This window comes from Pezoporus flaviventris, unplaced genomic scaffold (assembly GCF_033815535.1).
Source record: "Pezoporus flaviventris isolate CSIRO_AGI_PZ_B2104156 unplaced genomic scaffold, CSIRO_AGI_Pfla_v1 ptg000045l, whole genome shotgun sequence".
In the NCBI taxonomy this organism is placed as follows: domain Eukaryota; kingdom Metazoa; phylum Chordata; class Aves; order Psittaciformes; family Psittacidae; genus Pezoporus; species Pezoporus flaviventris.
In genome coordinates this window covers 22,205,285-22,226,101 of record NW_026892593.1, presented here as the reverse complement: position 1 = coordinate 22,226,101, position 20,817 = coordinate 22,205,285, and the positions used below count along the sequence as shown (strand labels likewise).

The window sequence follows — 20,817 nt, the reverse complement described above, 5'->3', positions numbered from 1 at the left end:
CTGGCTAATTGCAAAACTTTCCTAAGTATAGAAACAAACAACTGTCTTGTGGTTTTTTTTCAGATGGGTTGAAAAATCGCAGAGACTAAATCTTTCAATATACCCATTTGACTGCGTACACACTCAAATGTACGGGCAGATGAAGATACTTTAATGATGGCCTCAGTGAATTATTGCAACAATGAAAGAAAGGTATTTTTAAAAATTACAACTTGGAAAATTGGAAAACATCCACCCAAAGCGTTTGTTCTAAAGTTTATCAGCAATATAAACTCTTCAAGAAAGTTCATTGCTAACTCATGACCAAATCAGTAACACATGCCCATGTGGACTGCATTTTCAGCAGGTGCAGTTATTTACATCTGTGGAGCCTACATCCATCTTAGCCACTGGCTTTTTTGAGGTCATTTCTCTGTTGAATTGCCAAAGCCAAATACACCGCAGTTAAGAATTCTTTACTTCTGTTGCTGCAATTCTTTGCTCAGTGGCATAACACTAAGGTCACTATTTTTCTTTTAATGTTATAAATCTTTCACCATCGTCCCATTTCCTAACAGAAAAATGATGGTTGCAAACACCAAAAAAAGAAAAATAGGGCAAAATATAATTCATAGTTTATAGATGTATAGTGCCAACATGAACCATCTTGAATACAATGATGAATCCTTATAGCTTTTACACCAACATATGCCCCTTAGTTTTCAAAGGAATTCGAGAACAGCGTGTAGCAAAACGTCAGTGTCCCACCACTCCTCTTTAAATCTTAATCCCAGGGGTTAATACTCATGGCAGATATGCATGGGTCAGTCTCCTCCTGGTAAAAAATATAGCACAGCTAAAGTGCAGAACTGTTAAATATTTGCATAGTTTTGAAATGAACCAGTTGGGAAAAATCGCTTTTTCTTCATCCCAAGGATGTCCAAGTTTCCACAATTGTTCCTGGGGCAGCGATGACTGTATGTAAACTACTGTCAATGCCGGGGGGGGGGGAGCCCTACAAACTCCTTGCTCGCTCTGGACGTGGAATACCACTGAAGTTTTCCATCCCCTCATTGCTCCCTCGTCTCCATCTCGTCTTTGCCCCCCCCCCCCGGTCCTGTCCATGTTGGTGTCCGTGCCCGCGTCCGTGTCTTGTCCCTGTGCCCGCGCGACGTGGCCCAAGCATCCGGGACGGGTCCGTCAGCTCCCAGGTTGCCGGGGCAGGGCTGCTTTCCCCTCCCAGCCCCGGCGGCTCCCCGCCGCCTTGCGATATGCCGGGCCCTACCGCGGCTTGTCATCCACCCCAGGCAGAGGCAGGGAGCAGCCCCTGGCAGGTGGCCAGCCGTCTCCCTGGCAGCTACCTCCCCCTGGCCGGCAGCTCCGCAGAGCGGGATCCTCCTGCCTCCGGTCCTACACGTTATAGCGCAGAGAAACCCGCGGCAGAGCAGCCAGCCAGCCAGCCCGGGACAGCATGTCCGGTACCAAATACGTAGACTCGGAGGTAGGACGACCGAGGGGCGGCGGATCCGCGACACTGCCAGCTCCTCGCCGGCTGCCCTGCTGCCCGCCGCGGGGTACCTGCAGCGTCTCGGACCCCCTGAGCTCCACGTACGCTGCAGCTCCCTCCGAGGGGCGCAGGAACCCAGCGGCCGGTGCCCAGCGGGGAGGGCGGACAACCGGGCACCTGCGGGCAGGGACAGCGGGGCAGGGGTACCCGAGGGGCTCGCCCACGCTGCCGGCCGAGGGGACCGTGGCAGCTGCCGTACGGTGAGGGAGATGTTTGAGAGGCGATAAGGCGAGGGCGCCGGGTTGAAGAGGGAGCGGTGATGGCCGCGCTGGCAGGGCAGTATAGTGAGGGCAGTATAGTGAGGACAGTACGGTGAGGGCGCCGGGGTGGAGGTGGGATGATAAGGGCACCGCGCTCTGGTCCTCGCTGCTAGGGCAGCGTGGGGAGGGCAGCGTGGGGAGGGTGCTTTGCGGGGACCCCGGCCGCTCCTGGCACTGCCCGTTGATGGCCGCGGCTGCTCCGTCCCCGCTCAGTGCCGGCAGCGGTCCGCGCTGGGGCGGCTCCGCGGGGAGCGGAGCGGGGCAGGGCGCGGGCGGTGCGGGACGCGGGGCCGGGGCCGCCTGGCGGCGGGAGCGGGAGGCAGCGCCGCGCTGGTGTGGCGGAGGTGTGCTGCGCACCCCGCGGCCGCGGTTATATAGCCGGGAGAGAGCCGCCCCGCAGCGATGTTCCCGCCGCTCCCGCGCCCCGCGGCACCCAGGGCCACCTCCCGCAGCCCGCCCTCCGGCGTGGCCCTGCCCTGCCCTGCCCGGCCCTGCCCGGCCCGGCCCTGCCCTCCTGGGCTCTTCTCGGCTGTCCCCTCCCTCCCGCTCTCCCTCTCCCTCTCCGCAGGGCTTTCTATACACGGCGCCCGTCAGGGAGCAGGGCAACATCTACAAGCCCAACAACAAGATGATGGCAGATGAGCTGAGCGAAAAGGCAGTGCACGACGTGCACACCAAAGAGATCGACCTGGTCAACCGAGACCCCAAGCACCTCAACGACGACGTGGTCAAGGTGAGGGGGTCGAGGGGGGAACGGGGCGAGGGGCGATGCGGGACACAGTACGCGGGCACAGACGGGGCGACAGCAGTCCGCGAACCGCTTCCCTTCACCTGCTGCGTGCGGGGAAGCCGGGGAGGGTGTGTGTGTGTGGGGGGGGTGTCGTATGTTTTTTCTGTAAGTAAAGGATAGCGCGCAGGAGGAGGCGGGCAGCGGGCCAGGGCAGCCCGCTGGAGCTGCTTGCAGCGCGGCAGGGTCGCATCCTCTCGCGGGCTGTCCCCGGGAAGCAGTCTCCGGGAGCTGTGTGCCCGCAGGTCGGCTCTGCAGCCGGGATGTCCCGCCCGGGACCGGCGGAAAATAAGTTGTGACCTTATGGAGCAGCAGTAAAGAGATTTTCCTTCCCCTGCGGGCACTTATAGAAGCAGGGAGGTGGCACCAGCCCAGTGCAGCCGGAGCTGCTGCGCTGCTGGGCACGGCCTGCGGGACAGATCACACTCCCTGAGCCAAGGGGGTGCAAGATCGGTGGTCGTTCGGAATGTGTCCTTGGTTTGTTTTGGTTTTTTGGTGTTTTTCTTTCCCTCAAGAAATGATAAATGGAAGCAAGCTAAGCAAAATCTGACGGTGCCCTTGTCTAAGACATTTTTGGGTCTTAAATCAGAGTTTGAGTTCTTAAATCAGAATTCCACTGTTTTGAGAAATCAGGGTTGATGGAGGTTTTAGCTTGAATTCACTTTGGTCAGAAAAAACAGATAGGTGTATTTTCCCTTAGCAGAGAAACGTCATGCTATGCATGTGAAAACTGTGGATGCTGTCATCTGAGTTTGTCAGACCTAGAAAAAAACAGGAGCTGCCCAGTCACAGTGGGTGGGTGACTGGCTTAGTGTCCAGCAGTCAGTGTGTGCAGTTCATGACGCTTGTTAACCAGGAAGACCTATTATTGAAAGAGAGAAATATTGCATTGTTTCCAGAGAATCAAAAGGTTGTATTCTAGTTCCTGAACATATGTCAGTAAAATGATTCATGCTATGTACAGACAATATAGCAAGGTCCTGAGAAACCTCAAATTCCACGGACTTCAACACAATTTCAAGGTGCTGAATATGACTAACTGTCATGCTGGATCAGTACTAAGAATTATCCCTCAGAGCAGGGTATACCTTTAAGGAGCCATTGTCAGATTTGTGATTGTGAAAGCAAAGGCATAAAGTTTTTATTTGTTTAGAAAAAAAAACAGCTGTGTACGAGTGGTCCAAAACTTCCATTAAAATGGTTGATTTCAGAAAGGAGCAAGCCATTCTTTTGTCTTCTACCCGTGGAGTAGCAGCTGAGGAGAAAGGGAATGCAAGAGCTGAAGAATGAGACTGTATTATGGCTTATTGCGTACAGCAACAGAAGAAGTCCCCAAAGCAACCAAACCTTCTGAGGATGAGTCATAGCCCCCAAGCAAGTCAGAATCCGAGTGTCCACAAACTTAACTAGGGAAAGAAAGTTCCTGCTGGGAAAAGAGGGAGACCACTGAAGGAAAAAACTCCTAATGGACTTAAAAGAAGCTGAAATGCACAAAGCCCATCCTGCCCTCTCTGCCTTCCACAGGGGCAATGATTAAGAAAGTTTGTGATGGCCAATCATCTAAAAGAAAGTTGAAAAACAGGAATTACAAGAATGGAAAAACCAAGCTTTTCAGTTTGTTATTTTGAAATAATCATAGACCAGCATATTAATTGAAAAACATCTAGAATATCAGTACTGCCTCACAGTCAGCAAGTGAGCTCCTGCTAGTGCACATACTCGCATCAAGACACAATAATATACCAAAATGAATTTGATGTTAACCAGACAGGATCCATTTTGCATCATAAAACCAGCAGTGTTTGTAAAAAATGTGGGCGTTGTAAAACAACACCTTTCTGTCTTGCTGCAAGGATAAATAAGAATTGCTTTTATTTTTATAAGTGTTTCATAGTCCAACGTGAAAAGCAGAGAGGAATTTTGGCACAAATTGAGTTTATTTGGACAACACTTTCAAGTTCAGCCTATTAGGCATAGCAATAAAGTTCAGACCCAGTGCCTGGGGGACATGCTCTGACTGGAGTGAAGATACACAGATTCAGCTCCTGCCTCAGACATCAGTATGTGGTCCCCTTTTGTCACACATCTGCCTTTCTTACTTCAGCTGCAAATCGTCCAGGCAGAGTGCAAAAAATGCACTTGTGTAACAGGAGTCCCCAGTCTGAGTTGACTACTGAAAGTCAGAGAAAAAAAAACTGTTAAGGAGTGCTGTAAAGCCAGAAATATGGTTCAGGCTTAGCTCAGTTTTATTTAGAGCTGTTGCATTTTTCTAGATTCAGAACCTTCTGCTTTTTGCCCAGCGTTTAATGCATTTCTTGCCACTTGACTATGAGGCACAATAGAATGGAAACTGGGGACAAGCCAGTCAGCCATGAAATAGAAATGATGAGACAGAGAACGAGGAATCTGCTCCGTAAGCAGCTCTCTAAAAGGCCTCAGTGTTGTCTGCATTCAAATACTTCCCATAGCACATTTTAAAAATAACCCTTGCTTGTGAGAAGCAGGAGACATGTTGCCTTGATGTGCAACACAAAGCATCTGCATAGCTTCCTCGCAGCAGATACACAGTACGGGCAGCAATAGGGTGGGGATCCAGGCAAGAACTAGACACATGGAGCAGCTTTATACCAAAGTTATTAGTGACCTTGACTTTGCTTTCAGCTTATCTTCCGATTAGCTACCAAGCGGAAGCTAAGTGATGGGAGGTTTATGGAAAAGTGGGTAAAACAGCAAGATTTCTGTTCAGAGAGAGATGGAAGTGAGGCCTTACTGAGCCTGAGGTCCGCAGGCAGTGGAGTTGGCAGCTCTGTGCTGGAGGAAGCACAATCTAGTAAAATCACCAGAATTTCCTTCCTGTTCCAATTCCTTCAATGGGGAGCAGAAAGGAAGGAGTTTCTTCCTCATACAGCTGCCTTCGTGCATCACCTTGTCAGGGAGAACGTGCAACAGGGCTCCCATTCCTTGAGGTGCATGCTTGTGAAGATGGCTGGTCATACAGGAGGCAAAGAGGGAATCTAGTGAGGGAGAAACAGCCTCTGTGCACTTGGGACCTCTCCAGAAATCATGCTGGTGATTATACAGCTATTCTGCCTCACAGTTGTTTCTATTTCATATGTCCTTCACTGGACAATTCTACTTTTGTACCTGCGTACCACAGTTTTCGTATCTGTGCGATGGGGCGCAACAAACAGGGTAGAAAGCTGATATTTTTTGTGTTTTTTTCACTCATTCATTCATTCCCCAATGACCAAGGACTCATATGAAGGTGCCTGATGCTCCTGTTTCCCAGCACAATATTTGTGTTTTCCAGAGTACAGCTAAATTACAGCCTTCCAACTCTTTGGAGTTCAAAATTTCTCAAAGTGTCTGTGGTCAAGTCTGCACTAAGTTCACTGAATTTGGAAGAAGCAGAGGAAGGAGTTAGTTCTCCTGCAGCTTGCACTTCTCAGTACTTCCTCACCTCTTGCTCAGAATGGGGATGGACTTTTGCAACACACCCTGCAAAGTCTACTCCTTTAGGACAAGTGAAGACCAAATGAAGTCACATCTGCAGCCAAGGGAAGATGTTTTCCTGGGATGCAGTGCCAGGAGGAAAGGCCTGTGCCTGGTCTACCATTCCAAACATAATTATTGTTTTGTTTTAAAGTGGTGTCTCTCTGCTGTTTGTTGCATAGGAGTCCTTTTCTCTCTGGAAAAAGAAAAAATAAAAATCCAGTCCTTGGCTACAAATATAAGGATGCAGAGCTTTTGTACCAAGCTTTAAACAGTGATGTATTTGTGCCTTTTACTTAAAGCCAATGGAGTTAAGGACAATTCAACTCACTGTAAGCAAAAGTCTGGAATTTTTGTCAGATGTTGACAAATACCACAACACCCTTATGTAGGCATTAGGGAGGAAAGTATTACTCAGACATTTTAAGGCCATTTATAGTTTCTGCCACTTTTAAATGAAAAAAAAAAAAAAAAGAGGCTTTTTAAAAATTAGTTTGCCATTTTCCTTAATCCTTCATAATTATGGTCCATCCCTGTTGCTCTGAGCATGGTGTAAGACACACAGAGAGAAGACTAGGCATAACACCTCCTGCCTCCACACCTCCTGGAACGAAGGGCAGCACTGTGCCCTGCTTTTTATGAATGGGAAGACTGTCACTCTGATGTGACAACAGATGTCAACCTGGAGGAAGAGAGTTCTGCTCTTCAACATGGTAAAACAAGAGAAAAGCAGAGCTCAGTCTAGTGCTTTTTCTAAAACAAGGAATTATGTGAAATTTAATGCAGACCCCTTTTCTTTGTTTTCAGGTATCATTAAAAGTCATGCGAAAATAGGTGAATGTGTGAATTTAAATACATCAATATAAATATATAAATAATATGAAATATCTTGACACATGCACATATATATGTATATATATGCATATATACGTATATAAATGTACAGTTTTAAAAACATATAATGTATAAATATAAACATACGTTCCAATCCAAGCTTGTAATCTTGTCTCTAGCTGTTGGCAGTGATGGAAGCTAGATGCCTCTGGAGGCAGATTCCTGTCACAGAGTTTAGACCTAGCCATAGGACAGGATGAGGGGTCCTCTCCAGGGGCATGTTTCTCTCCATTGACGATACATGTAGCTATGTAGCTCAGACATGGCACCTTACTTTTGCATAACTACAGATAAATGAAATTATTCTGAAACTTTGCATGGGGTTTAGATTTAAAAGGCAAGAATATCTGAATGTTTGACTTTGCTATCCACATGATACAATTCTGTTTCAAATATTTCTTCCAAGGCTAGTCTCGGAGTGAGAGATTGAAAACTCAAATTATTATGAATGCGAGTTTATATGAGGACCTAGCAAGGTTTTAGAGTTCTGTAAAACAGTTTTCCTGCACGTTAATTAGGAGTTTCCAGACACGGAACTTCTGAATGTCCATAAGATTACAGAGAATAATGGCATCTGCTCTAACAAAAGCTTCTTTCTCAAAAAAAAAATTTGCATTTAAGGTCATAGTATTATTAAAGCCTTATGTGTTGCCTTCTTGCTTAGCATGATGAACATGACTCATAACTCCATAGGAAAATGTTGATTTGATGGCTGTAGGGACAGAGCCAACAATTCAGCATGGTTGTTCCTTTTGTTAGACTTTATTGGGCACTATCTCAGATTCACAGGAGACAAATAGTTTTTGTTTCAAATAAATTCAACAGAATTTAAAACTCAATTTGAATTCATTTTAGAATTTTTAGCCTACTATATGGATAGAAATCGCCATCTTCTATTGCAGAGAGTATGGATGTCTGAAACAAACAAGCAAACAAAAATTGAAATCCGAAATTCTCGAGGGGAAGGAGTGCTAAATGTGTGTAGTAGAGAGGTCTGCCATGGGGTCCCCTACAAGAATGTGATCTTTGTTGTGTTTTAGGCAACAGAGAGAGAAAATACAAATGAACTTGGCTGATTCTGTAAAACTTGTGATCTCTGAAAAGCTGAAGAGACATATAGTTCTAAACCAAGATGAGTCTGTATTTATTTCCCACAGCTCTCAAATACTTTTGTGATAAACAGACAGTGGGATGAAATCTACATCAGTAAATGATGTTTTTTTAGCTTTTAGATCCAGAACTACCATCTGTGTATTCCAGGCAAATGATAGTAATAAAAACCATCTTGGACTAAAAAGGACTTGTTATTGTGAAGATGAAAGAGAAGTTATGCCATTTAATTTTGATTGATTTTTTTTTGGGGGGGAAGGTTTAGCTCTGTTAGTTTATTTACATTTTACTTGCAGATTTCTTATGAAAATGTCTTTCAATAGTTTCAAAACAAACTTTGAATTTTAGGCAGTATCATCCTTGTCAGAAATGTCATTGGGTTAGTATTCTAAAGGACAAATAGTTTCAGTACCGTTATCCCCACTCTAATGTGCATATTAATTGATAAACCTTGTGCCTGATTTTATTCAAGATAGTCAAGGAGCTGTGCTAGAGGTGTTAGTGGGGCTGTACAACAATGGGGTTTGTCCACAGTCTTCTGTTTATCAGGCCCGTATACTTTATTTTCAAAGAAATGGGAACTGATAAATTCAGCTTCGTAGATAAGAAGCAAGAAGATGCTCTCAGAGCTGAAGGTGAAAGCGCCACATTCCCTCTCCAAATTCCTGCTGTGCTGAATTTATACTCAGAGTCCCAAAGAAATCTAAGGGAGTCTCATAGACAGATTGCAACACTTCCTCTGTCAAGTTTGAAATCCCTTCTAGAATTCAAACAAATGCTACAAAAAAAAAAAAAAAAAAGAAAAAAACAACAAAAAAAAAAACAACCAAAAATGCAAACAAACAACAGTTTTCCTTCAAGATCAGGTTAATATCTCCTGTTGACCTCAGCCATAAAGTCTCCTGGTGTTTTATGAAGTCCAAGTTCATATGTCTCTGTTCTAGTGCGGTTTATGACAAGACCAGATATATAGACAAATGATATCTTGATTTTTATGAAATACTTAAGAAACAATTACCAGTTAACTGGTAACAGTTTCTGTTAGGAAACAGTTACTTAAACACTATTTAAGGATTATTAACTTGAGATCTCCCCTAACAAAGACAACCTTCTAAAAAGAGAAATGCAGAGGGAAATGTTTTTTTAAAGGAACAGAGAGGCAGCTGGGCATCACTGCACACTCACTGTCAGCAATAAGTGTATTCAGGTAGAAATGAGGAAAGAGGTGAGAACAAGATATAGAGATTTACTAAAAAGAATTGTAGCGGTGCAGATGGATGTGTTTATATACCTAGTTAAGAGTCTGCTCTCCTTAGACTGCCTGAAAAATGATAAAAAGAAGAAAGCATCTAAAGCGTCCTCCAAAGGTGCCTGTCTTGCACACTATTAAAGAATCTAAGATCACTAGATTTCTATTTCCTGTTAGTGCCTAAATTTAGGAGGCATGAAGCTAGGGCAAATTTTAATGAGTTCTACTTAGTAGCAGTTTATTACCTTAACAGCAGGTCCGTAAACCTGCACTGAGAGCAATGTAATATAAAATACTGCATTTACATATACATATAAAATAAAATACTGAAATATAAGCTGAAATCTCTAAATTTAGAGGGTATCTTCACTTTTATTAACGTTTGTGGACTCTGGCTTACGCCAGACCCCACTGAAATCAATAAAAAATTTCCCATTGTCTTTAGTGTAGTCAAAACTTCACCCTGGTGTTCATGTTGATGAATATACATCTTTGAACATAACAGATGGACAGAAGTGTGTGGATGTACATGCACACAGACATACCGTAGTTCTTTGCTAAAATAGTTGTATCAAACAAGGAACTGCAGAACATAAATAGTAAAGCAAAGAAAGCTTCTGAAGAGTTTCTCATTGGGAAAGCTGCAATAACCTCCCATCAGGCCAGTGTCCAGGGAGGAAAATAACCACTTTATTTTCTGACAGCTTACTCCAACGACATCAGTGTATTTTCCAAGGAACTGGCTGACACGATATCCCCACCTGCACAGGAAGTTTTGCTGTGTTTCAGAGGAGTGCAGATCTCCTTGAAGCTGCTAGTCTTTCCTTCTGCTGGGCTATATTGAGACAGGACAGACAAGTGCTTCAGGAAGAGATCTCTGCAGAATGGCTGGTTGCTACAATGCTGAACCATTAGCATCAGTTGCATTTTTCTCTTGAGTACTTCCGCAGATTTTGATGATCCTGCCCCTCTGATTAAACGAAGCCCATCCTCAGGTCTTTTCTGGTATACAATCAGTAGCTCAGCATGGGCAGGGAGCAGCAGGTTGTTCTGTCAGTAATTAGCAGCAAAGTATTTTTTGGCTATTTTCATTGCTTTTCAGTTTGTGATATGGTGATCTGCAGTCACAACTTTCTTTAAGTCATGTAATTCAAAATTTTTTGTAGTCTGTTTGAATATTTGTTACGTGTGCAGTAAGGATCACGTTTGACAGGACTGGTTTTCTTCTCTGGCTAGAAGAGTGTAGTCCTTCAAGTCTACTTTCCAACATGAATATCATTGTTTCACCTCTCCTATGAAGACATGTTGGGAGAGTTGGGCTTGTTCAGCCTGGAGAAGAGAAAGCTCAGGGAAGACCTTAAAGGAGCTTCCAGTGCCTAAAGGGGCCCTACGAGAAAGCTGGAGAGGGACTTTTTACAAGAGCATGTAGTGACAGGACAAGGGGGAGTGGCTGTAAACTAGAAGAGGTTAGATTTAGATTAGATTTAGGAAGAAGTTCTTCCCTGTGAGGGTGATGAGGCCCTGGCACAGGTTGCCCAGAGAAGCTGGAAGAAGAAGGATGGGAAGAACACTTCCCATCCCTGGAAGTGTTCAAGGCCGGGTTGAATGGAACTTTGAGAAACCTGGTCTAGTGGAAGGTGTCCCTGCCCATGTCAGGGGGTTGTAAGTAGAAGATCCTTAAGGTCACTTCAAACCCAAACCATTCCATGACTCTATGAAGTCATGATGCCTCCTATGCACTTTCACTCAGGTTTAGTAGAAACAACATTATACACTTTTCCATCATTTTCTGATAAACTGTGGCAGAATTCAAGAAGACACCATCAGTGAATGTGGAAACATATTTCAAAGGGTCAAAGAAACATTTAGATGTTTAGCTCTTGTCACTGATTTAACAGAATGGATGTGAGCTTATTGCCTAAGGTCTTTTATGCTGCTGTGATGCTTTTGTTCTCCAAGCACTGTAACTGGCAATTTTTAAGTTCCAAATGGTATGTAGAAGTGCAGAAACTAATAGTGATCTCATACAATGCATTTTCTTATTTTTAATAACACACACCATGGCCTTCTCCAAAGCTACTAGTGCTGCACCTGTCCTGAACGCCACCCTGCAAATGTGACTCATGCCTTTGAATGGCTTGTCAGTTTGTGATCTTGTATACGTTTTCTTCTGTTGAATGTTTCTTTAAAGGACATTGAAGGCATCAGGAAATTTTACAAACTGCATTTATCACAGCAGAAAAAAAAAAGAAAAAAAGTCTGCTTTTTTTTTCCATGCATCTGTTTCAAGTCTCATAGGGACACAGTATAATATGGCGAAAAGTATTATGCTTACAGTCAGGGAACAAACTGATTAAAAACAGCATGAGGTACCCAGTACTGACATTTTCCATACTCTGTGCTAAAAATGTAGAGAAAACTAGGTTGGGACTCTTTTTTACATACATATACATTAATACTTGACTATAGCTCTGGTCTGACAGAGCAGACTGACATCAGTAAGAGAGTTCACATTTGTCAGGTTGCGTGCATATTTAAGTGGTTTGCCTGACTGGAGGTGTTAGCAGTCAGTCAAGAGAGATACAGTCAGGACTTGAGCATCCTTTCACTGACTCCTATGATGGCAGATACTGAAGATACTGATGGCACTAAAAGATACTGATGGCACTAAAAGATACTGATGGCACTAAAAAATGCTGGCATCCTCAACACTTGTTTGGGTTCCTCCTCAGTGGAGTAGCGGTGGTACCTATCTATGCAAATTGCATGCTGTGAGCACAGTAGCAACATACAGCTACCACATGCAGATTTTAATAATGGTAGTTACAATCACAGAAATCTACAGGAGGTCAAAGCTCCCAAAAAATGTTGATGGCGTTAATATTTTTCTGGTAGCCCCAGCACAGTATTTTTTTCTATGTAATAGATACTACATACCCCAGCTAGGCTGAGTGCACAGCTAGGCAATTTGAGGTTGGCATTTAGTACACCTTTCCAGCCTGCCAGGTTTTGATACACAGGGACTAAAGTGGCAAGGTCAACTCTTTTCATATATAAGGCATATATTCTTGAGTCAGCTGGGTTTGTTGGGTTCTTTTTACACAAAAACAGTAACTTCACGCTGCTAATTTTTTAATTAATATTTTTTTCTTTAAACAGACTTTGAAAAAAAGGAAAACAAATTCCCCGTACCATTTCCCTTTCTTGTAAATAAATCTCTGAGAATCAAAGCAGGTTCCTTAATTTCCTGATAAGAGTTTAATAAACATATGCAGAGCAAAAGAAGCTGCGGTAATTCTCATAGCAGAATCAGACAAAGGCTTCAAGCAATGTAAAAACTGGCTTTACTGAACTGAATAGTAGGAAACAAAGAATAGCTGAAGTCAGGAAGTGTATTGTAGGCATGGAACAGGAGTTGATAGTGTTTAATAGTGTTTGGCTGAAACAGAAGGTTGTAGTGAGTTATTAGCATCCTTTAGAGAGTCAAAACAAATTTTCTTTACTTCTCTCCTTGTTGCAAGTGACCTTTCCTGTATTTTCATTAGCTTGGCAAATAACTCGGCGTGATTTCACAGCAGAACTTTGGAGGAACAAACTGAATGCTGAACATGCAGTCTACTGAACTAGACCTGTGTCTAACCTGAGTATGCCTTTGTGTAAATTAAACAGAGCTCTTCACAGATCTACATGCACGTGATGCTTTGGTAAAAGTGGCCTCAAGAGCAATAGCCTAAAAAAGGTACCTTATCCTTGCAAGCCAGTTAGATTAATTTCCAGAAATTAGAGTGTCCTTATTCCCTAGGATCAGATTTCTGGCCACTTCTCTTTCTCCTGTAAGTCCTATTTTTACTTCACTTAGTTCAGTTGGACTCCCATTATCAGTCTGACGACATTCACCATCACTGGGTGCTGCTGAACAAAAAAATAGAGGAAAGTAATAGGAGGGAGCGAGGAGTGAGTAATCTGGGCGATATAAATGTAATCCATAGCAAGGCAAAATGCATCCAGTCACCTATTGCTCCTGCTGCCTGCGGAGGACTGATACCCAGGAGTTAAAAACAGGATCTTTCATGGGAGTGGTTCAGTGCAGGAAGAACCTGGGTGATATCTCAGTTCCTGCAGTATAAGGACTTATCTGTACAGCCTGAACAGTGAAAAAAAATAGTGTTTCCCAGCCAGTGAATCTGTACGTGATCTGTTAGCAGCTGAGAAGAAAAACCCAAATTACCTCAGTTCCTTGCCTATCTTTATTTAGACTGTACACTGCTGCAGCTAACTCTGAGTTTGGACAGCAGAAGTTTGCCTTCCAGTCGTACCTGGGCTCTCTTGACATCTATATAATTTCATTACATTCTTATGGCTTTCAGGGAGAAAACAGCTTCATTTTAACTCAGCTGAGAGTTTTTAGAGTTGCCAGGCTGTTTTTCTGTCTTTCCACTTCCAAGTTCGGTTTGGCATCACCTCCCTTATTCAAACTGGAGCAATGTGTGGAACATGGGATTTGAGGAATAATGAAATGGGAGAGATTATGGTAGTGAGACATCAGATATGGTTCCTACAGGACCATGTATTCAGCTTCTGTGCATTGGTAGAAACATTCTGAGAGCTTTTGAAATTGCTCCAAGAAAGTAACCTCTTGACAATTATTGGTGGCATGAACACAACGCTATTATCATCTCACAGAGAGACTAATTCTTGAATATTTTTAGGACAACTGTGTATGACCTGAGCTGGGAAATCCTGGCCAAAGATATATCATAAATGTTCTAATATTAGCATCATCTCCTGGAATGAGGACTGGGCTGTCCATCTGGAAATGCTATATGTCATTATTCTTCTGTCAGCTCCCCAGGATTAACTCCATGGACATTTTGGAGCACACAACAAGCTAAAACATTAGTTACTGAGAATCACAATTGCAGAAAGTTTACTATTTGATTTGAAAACCAATGAGTTTATTGGCTTCCATTTTTCAATAAAACATTCATTACAATGAATTATTTTGAAAGGAATCAAATTATGTGCCAGTTCTAATAAACCGACATAACCTATGGCTTCTTTTTGCATGCCAAAAATATGCTTTGCTGATAAAAAGAAGTCCCACTTAGCTAGATTAAAGATGAAAGGGCTGATGGAGCTCAGGGCTAACTTGCCTTCCTGCTGAGATTCAGTATTTCCCTTGTCAGACAGGTGAAAAAATACAAGATGGACTACACAACTGATCTAAATAAAAACACTTTAATCTTGGCCTTGAATAATCCTCGATGTACTGAACTGCTATGTGATGGCTGTGTGCACGAACTGGATCTGCCATACATCACATCAACTGATGGGAAGCATGCAATAAATTGCTAGAAGTTTTAGAATAAGAGGGCTGAACCATGTAGTCTTCATGTAGTAGCATTTTTTTGAGAAGCAACTTTTTTTTGCTGTTATCATCTTGGGGTTTGCCATCATCTGCATATTTTTGTTACCTGATTTCAAGACAAGCATTGATGATAAGCCAAGAGCACACATTCACTTTGAAAATGAGCTGACATGGGATATGGGCTACAGTAAAAAGTTTGCTTTTGAACAGCTGCAGAAACAGGTACTATAAGCATGCTTGATTGTGTATTTTAGAACAAAAATATATTTGCTCCATAAACTCAGGCATATGTTTTGCAACATGTACACTCAGTAGAACAAGACTGATCTCAGTGAGCAATATATAGACCTTGAAATCATCTTTTGTCAGAGCAGGAACATGTACCAGATAATTAGCTGCCATCATCAGTAGATATTATTGACTTCTTCATGTATACATCTACAACATTTTCTTCTTTCTTTCATGATGCAGTCCTAAAATTCTGTGATTGACACAAGGTTATCTGATCGTTTCATTTGGAAAAAAGATCACAATGCATCCAGGAAAGCTCCTTGCTCTGTCTTACCAGACTGCATCTAACTTTTAAGGACTGATTCATGTAACTATTTTATGGCCAATGTACTTTATAAAGCTAATATTTTGTCAGTTGTTTAGTCCCCAAACATAAACTTTTATCTCTAATAACCCCACAATGAAAATGGAGCCTATTGTTGCCTGTGGTGCCTTCTCCAGAATTAGTTATTTCCACCAGAGTTTCAGTCTCACTCTCACTGAAATTGCAGACCCCAAATAATCTCAGATTTCCTGTCTTCACTGAGCAATGAATGTAGTGTACATTTTATACTGTCTTTAGGCACTGATTTAAAGGAAACTGCTTTCTAAGTTTTGTACCAAGAATTCATGTGCATGACCTACAGAAGTAGAGGTTATTACATACATGCAGAACTATTGCAGACGAAAATGGTGATTCAAACTCTCTTTTCTCATTTTGTAATTATCATTTGAAATTATGCTGTTCAGTTTCAGAAAGTCCAGACAGACCGCTGGCTCTGCACGCCTTCACAGACAAGTGCGCAGTGATGAGGTGTGTTCCTTGGGTACTCTGCCAATGCAGTCTGCCATTGGTTTCTGTGGAGATAGAATTCCAATCCAAAAGCTACCGTTAGGTGTGATGGTGATGATGATGATGAATTCCCAACCCAAAGGATCATAGATCACTTTCAGATCACTAGAGCCTAGTTCAGACTAGCAGATAAAAAGGAAGTTTGTAGTTTGTGTTATATGATGCCTAGGGAGAAGCACTGGCAGAGAGTGACGTTTAGGCCATGAATTGAGCCAGCTTGATGTTAGGCATTCAAGACATTTCATACAACAGCTGATTTGGAAATTTCCTCCCCCTGACTTCCAAGCCCTTCAAGTAAATTGAGCCTAGACTGTGCAGTTTTGCTTTGGAATTTTATGTTTAAGAAACTGGGAAGTCCAGTGGCTTTATAGTATTTTTCACTTTGTCGGTAACTTTTGTTGGAGGTGATTAATGTTTCAACAAGAGAGAGGAAGGAATTCTTTCCAATTATTATGTATACTTCAGATCAAAAGAAGTGATTGTGAGCCTTTTCCCACATACATGCAATGCTTAATCTGAGCATATATATGTTCACCTCCTTCCAGCATGCTGAGGTACTTCTGCTTGATTTTCTGAGACCACTAGCCAGTATCACGCTTATCTAGCTTCTGTAAATCTTCACTTACAGCAGCATTATCCTATAACTTTGGGATCCAGTCCAAGGAATGTAGTTTCTTTTTTTTCTTTCACCTGATTTAGACAGTCATTTAGTTTCTTGCAGAGGAATAGTATTGTGATATTCTCTTTCCTGCTGAATGCAGTACCTATACAATTAGTTATGCTAGCTATATTAAATATCCTGTATTGTGGGTTATATCAAACACGTTTGTGTGACATGGAGCTGAACTATCGTCACAATTCTGTTAATTTTCTAATAGAAATGTTACGACAATTAAGTTCCGTGAATTTCAGCAGAGAGCATTAAAATAAGCCTGTTGGAATGCAGTGTTTCCTTAGGTGACATTTCGAACTATTTATGGTTAGTCAAAACTATGAAATATGTGGAAAAGTGTGTTCCTTATAAATATTAATATGTTAGCCTGGCCATGTCTTTCATGAGCAGGGTGTTATGACATAAACGGGGTAGGTTAGAAAAAAAACCCAGCTATAATGTGAAGAGCCTTCTTATGTTCAGGAAGATGAAAGAGCTCCTTAACCCTTTCAGACTAAGGAACACCTCCACCTGATGCAGTTCTAAATCCAGCATTTTATTTTTCAGTCTACTAAGAACTTTCTATACCTGTTTTAATGTATATATTTAAAATAGCTAGCCTCACCATTTATTCACTGTCAAAATTCAGCAATTGCTATACAAAGAAGGATGGGAAAATTTAGACAAACGAAACATGTTTTATTGATACATGCTTGAGGTGTATAAAAAGTCAAAGAAGTAGTGACTGCATTTACTCCATTCGTAAAGATGAGAAACAGTTAAGTTAGGCATATGAAAGCACAATGATTCTGTTCACCTGATTTGTCCCACTGCACACCCTTAGGACTGTAGGAGATGAGGAAAATATATGCAGTTTTGTGGACATCTCCACCTAGAAGTTAGATGTCTAATCACTAAGGCTCCCTGGTAATCTCCAGCAAAAGATAGTTATTCGAAGATTCATGGCTTAAATTGATGTGTAAAGACGGTTTGAATCATGTTGGAATGTAGGAAGTACACGCTTCAGTATTTTGTTGCATGGGACCATTGTTCTCCAGGAAAGGTGCTTCTGGAATCCACCCTTGATACAAACATCTGACTGACCTGACTTTGTGTTCTTTGCTGCAGATTGATTTTGAAGATGTCATTGCTGAGCCAGAGGGAACACACAGCTTTGATGGGATTTGGAAGGCCAGTTTTACCACCTTCACTGTAACGAAATACTGGTTTTATCGTTTACTGTCAGCGATCTTTGGCATTCCTATGGCTCTCGTCTGGGGCATCTACTTTGCCATTTTGTCATTCCTGCACATCTGGGCAGTGGTGCCGTGCATAAGGAGCTACCTGATTGAAATCCAGTGCATTAGCCGCGTCTACTCGATCTGCATCCACACGTTCTGCGACCCAATGTTTGAGGCCATAGGCAAAATGTTCAGCAGCATCCGAGCCACAGTACGGAAAGAGATTTGAGGGACATTTCAAGGAGAGCCATCAGCCTAGGAAGAGGGCGGGGGTTTTGTGTTGTTTGTAGTGTTTTGATGCCAGTTTCGTGTTTCCCAAAGCAACATACAGCAACTGGTGGTGGATATACTGGCCCAAAACAAAGAATCACTTGCTCAGTTTCTTTTTCTACTGTTTATTCTTACTGGACTACTTCTTGCTGCTTTTTTTTTTTTTCTCCCTTCAGTCTGCATTTCAAACTAACCTTAAATGGCTATTCTTCCATGCCAGCTGTATATCATTTTGCTGGCTGTTCAATTCAGAGACTGAAGTGTTGTTGGATGCCTTTCTATCTCACGCTTCATTCCTTGTGAGATAAATCCACAGTGATACTAAAGAACGACAAAAATGCTTTCCAACACTATAAAGCCATTCATTTTATTGTGGCCAAAGAGTGCAGAGCTATTGCAGCAGAATGAACGTGACCAGCTGGCAGGTTTTAGCAGAATGTTCTTTTTCAATTGGATTGTCAGTTGACTGCAGCTATTTACAGTCATGGTCAGATATGGTGCACTATGAATTTACTAGTTAAGTAAACAAATTACTGAACTAATATATTTCTCAAAACCCTAACAATTTGTCAGGTTGGACATAGTGACACATGAAAGCTTTTCACATGCTTGAAAAGCTTCAGACAGTGCCTTTCTGTCTCATCACTTTGCAACCAGTCATTTCTCAACCTTTGTTAGGATTGCAGAAACAAACTGCAGCTGAGAACTAAAACTGGTCATTATGGAGACATTTTCGTGACTGTGACTTATGACACATCCTTTAGCAAGCATTTAGGTGCTTATGTCGTAGGCTTCTGCGGGTTTTTGCAAAGTATTCATACAAATACATATCGCAGATTTGCCAGAGATAACTCCAAGTTACAAGAAAAATGAAGGTGTGCCAAACACAAGCCACATGAAGCCAAGGAGGAGCTTCCCATGAGAGAAACTTCTCTATGAGCTGTCAAAACTTCCCTGTCAGCAGAAGTCAGCAGGCCACTAGCACACAGGTAGTTTTCAGGATGCTTTGCTGAATCTGAACTAATCCATCACAAGAGATGGTTTAGAAACTTCACATTTGAGGGTTGGTTTGTTCATTTTTAGCTGAGCTGCAAAATCAGGAAGTCTTAAACAGAGGGTGTTGTGTGAAACTACCGTGTTGCAAAGTACAAGGCCCAGAAAGCAAAGCCTTTGCAACATGTTCTGATGCTGTGACCTGCAAGAGCTTTTTGCCCTCGTGATAGTACTGTTTCAGAGATGCTCTCTGCATCCTCATAAGGTTTGCGTGAAGCATTTGCAGAAATCTTTGTGAGGCTAATCAGCTTTATTGTAAACCAAGCTGGAGCCTGAGCCTGCTCCACTTGGAATCTCCAGCAAACCAGTTCTTGACATTGAAGAGTGCATGCCCTTGGGATGAGCATGGAGCTGTCTGGTACACCTACAGCTTTTATATTTAGTGCTGATAGTTCACGTATTGCTTTACCTAACACAGGAGTGCCTTCAGTTCAATTTCTTTAGGAAATGCTGCATTTTTTAAGGGGGGAGGGAGGGAACAGGGGAGAGGGTGCACAAAAAGAATTACAAAGCTATTAGCTACTATTGTTTGCATTTAAAACAGACACTGGTATGGATATAGTTTTATGTTTTTCTATGTACATAATGAAGAGTGTACTATTACAGATTTTTTCACTATTAAAAACAAGCGAGATTGTAAACAAGGAATATTTTATCTTTTTATGAGGAAAATCACTCTGAAGAAAACCTTTTTGATTTACCATATAAACTGTATATCCTGCAAGGTGTCTGTTCACTTAGAGTTATTAGTCCCTAACCCAAATACATTGCTGATCCAAAACATTTATATTGTTATACGCTTACAGACATAACTGACACTTTTTTAAATTCTGCATGTACATTAAAGACTACAATAAAAAGATGTTTAATGGTAGTTCCTGTCTGACTTCTTTTTCCTAGAAAGTCATGTGGACAATCTCATATTATTAGGAAGAAAAGCCCAGTATTTCTTGATAAAGAAGCAGAAAGTAATGTGGTTTGTTTCTCAAGAAAGAATGCACAAAATCATCTCGATCTGTGGTTCAGGATCTGACTCAGAAAAGTTCTTCCCAGCAAAAGAATGACTTTTTTTTTCCCCAAGTAAATATTTTCTGCTGCTAAATTAGTAGGCAGTAGGACTAGTGAATACAGTGTTGAACAAGGAGCCTAAGCTTGTTTAAATGCTTGTTCCTCAGTTTTCCTACATTTTAAATTAGGATAATGATGCTTACTTGTAGACAATTTTAATATCCAATAACCAGAATATCACAATATAATGAGTTGTTTCTATTTCATTTTATGTTAAAGTCTTTGGTCACCCAAAATTCATTCCTGGATTATTCTGATAATAGACTCCTCAGTTAAAATTGTTTAAAGCTTTCTTTTTCAGTCCAGTGGAAACAGGATTGTTCTTAATAAAAGCTCATGAGACAAAGCATTTAATGTATGGAAATATGGGAATGACAGCTTTTATCCTGCTGTGTGTAGACTAACTTGTGACAGGTCAGTTTTCTATGGGGCTATTGCACAATACTTGTCACTATTGAACTAGTACACGAAAGTATTACATTTTGGCCTACAAATCTATTACTTGTATTTAAATGTCTAAATAGTAGACATCGGCTTAAGGTAGTGTGACATACATCTTCCAGTGGAAGAATGGTGTATTTAATGGCAATTAATAGTCCAGTGGTAGCAAGTAGTACTTTGAATTGGACTATGTGAGAAAATTAAAAATATTTTAAAAGGTAAAAGAGAGGCTGAAATGTGAAAATAAAGCAAATGAACCTTCC

General features: G+C 41.9%; 1 protein-coding gene across 1 annotated transcript; it reads left to right on the top strand.

The window, feature by feature from the left end:
* Positions 1-1,318: 1,318 nt before the first annotated feature.
* CAV1 (caveolin 1) lies at positions 1,319-19,717 on the top strand. Its single transcript, XM_061467673.1, has 3 exons — positions 1,319-1,480; positions 2,375-2,539; positions 17,610-19,717. Exons 1-3 carry the CDS (start codon positions 1,451-1,453, stop codon positions 17,949-17,951), a joined length of 537 nt encoding a protein of 178 aa, XP_061323657.1. The 5' UTR covers positions 1,319-1,450; the 3' UTR covers positions 17,952-19,717.
* Positions 19,718-20,817: the final 1,100 nt, after the last annotated feature.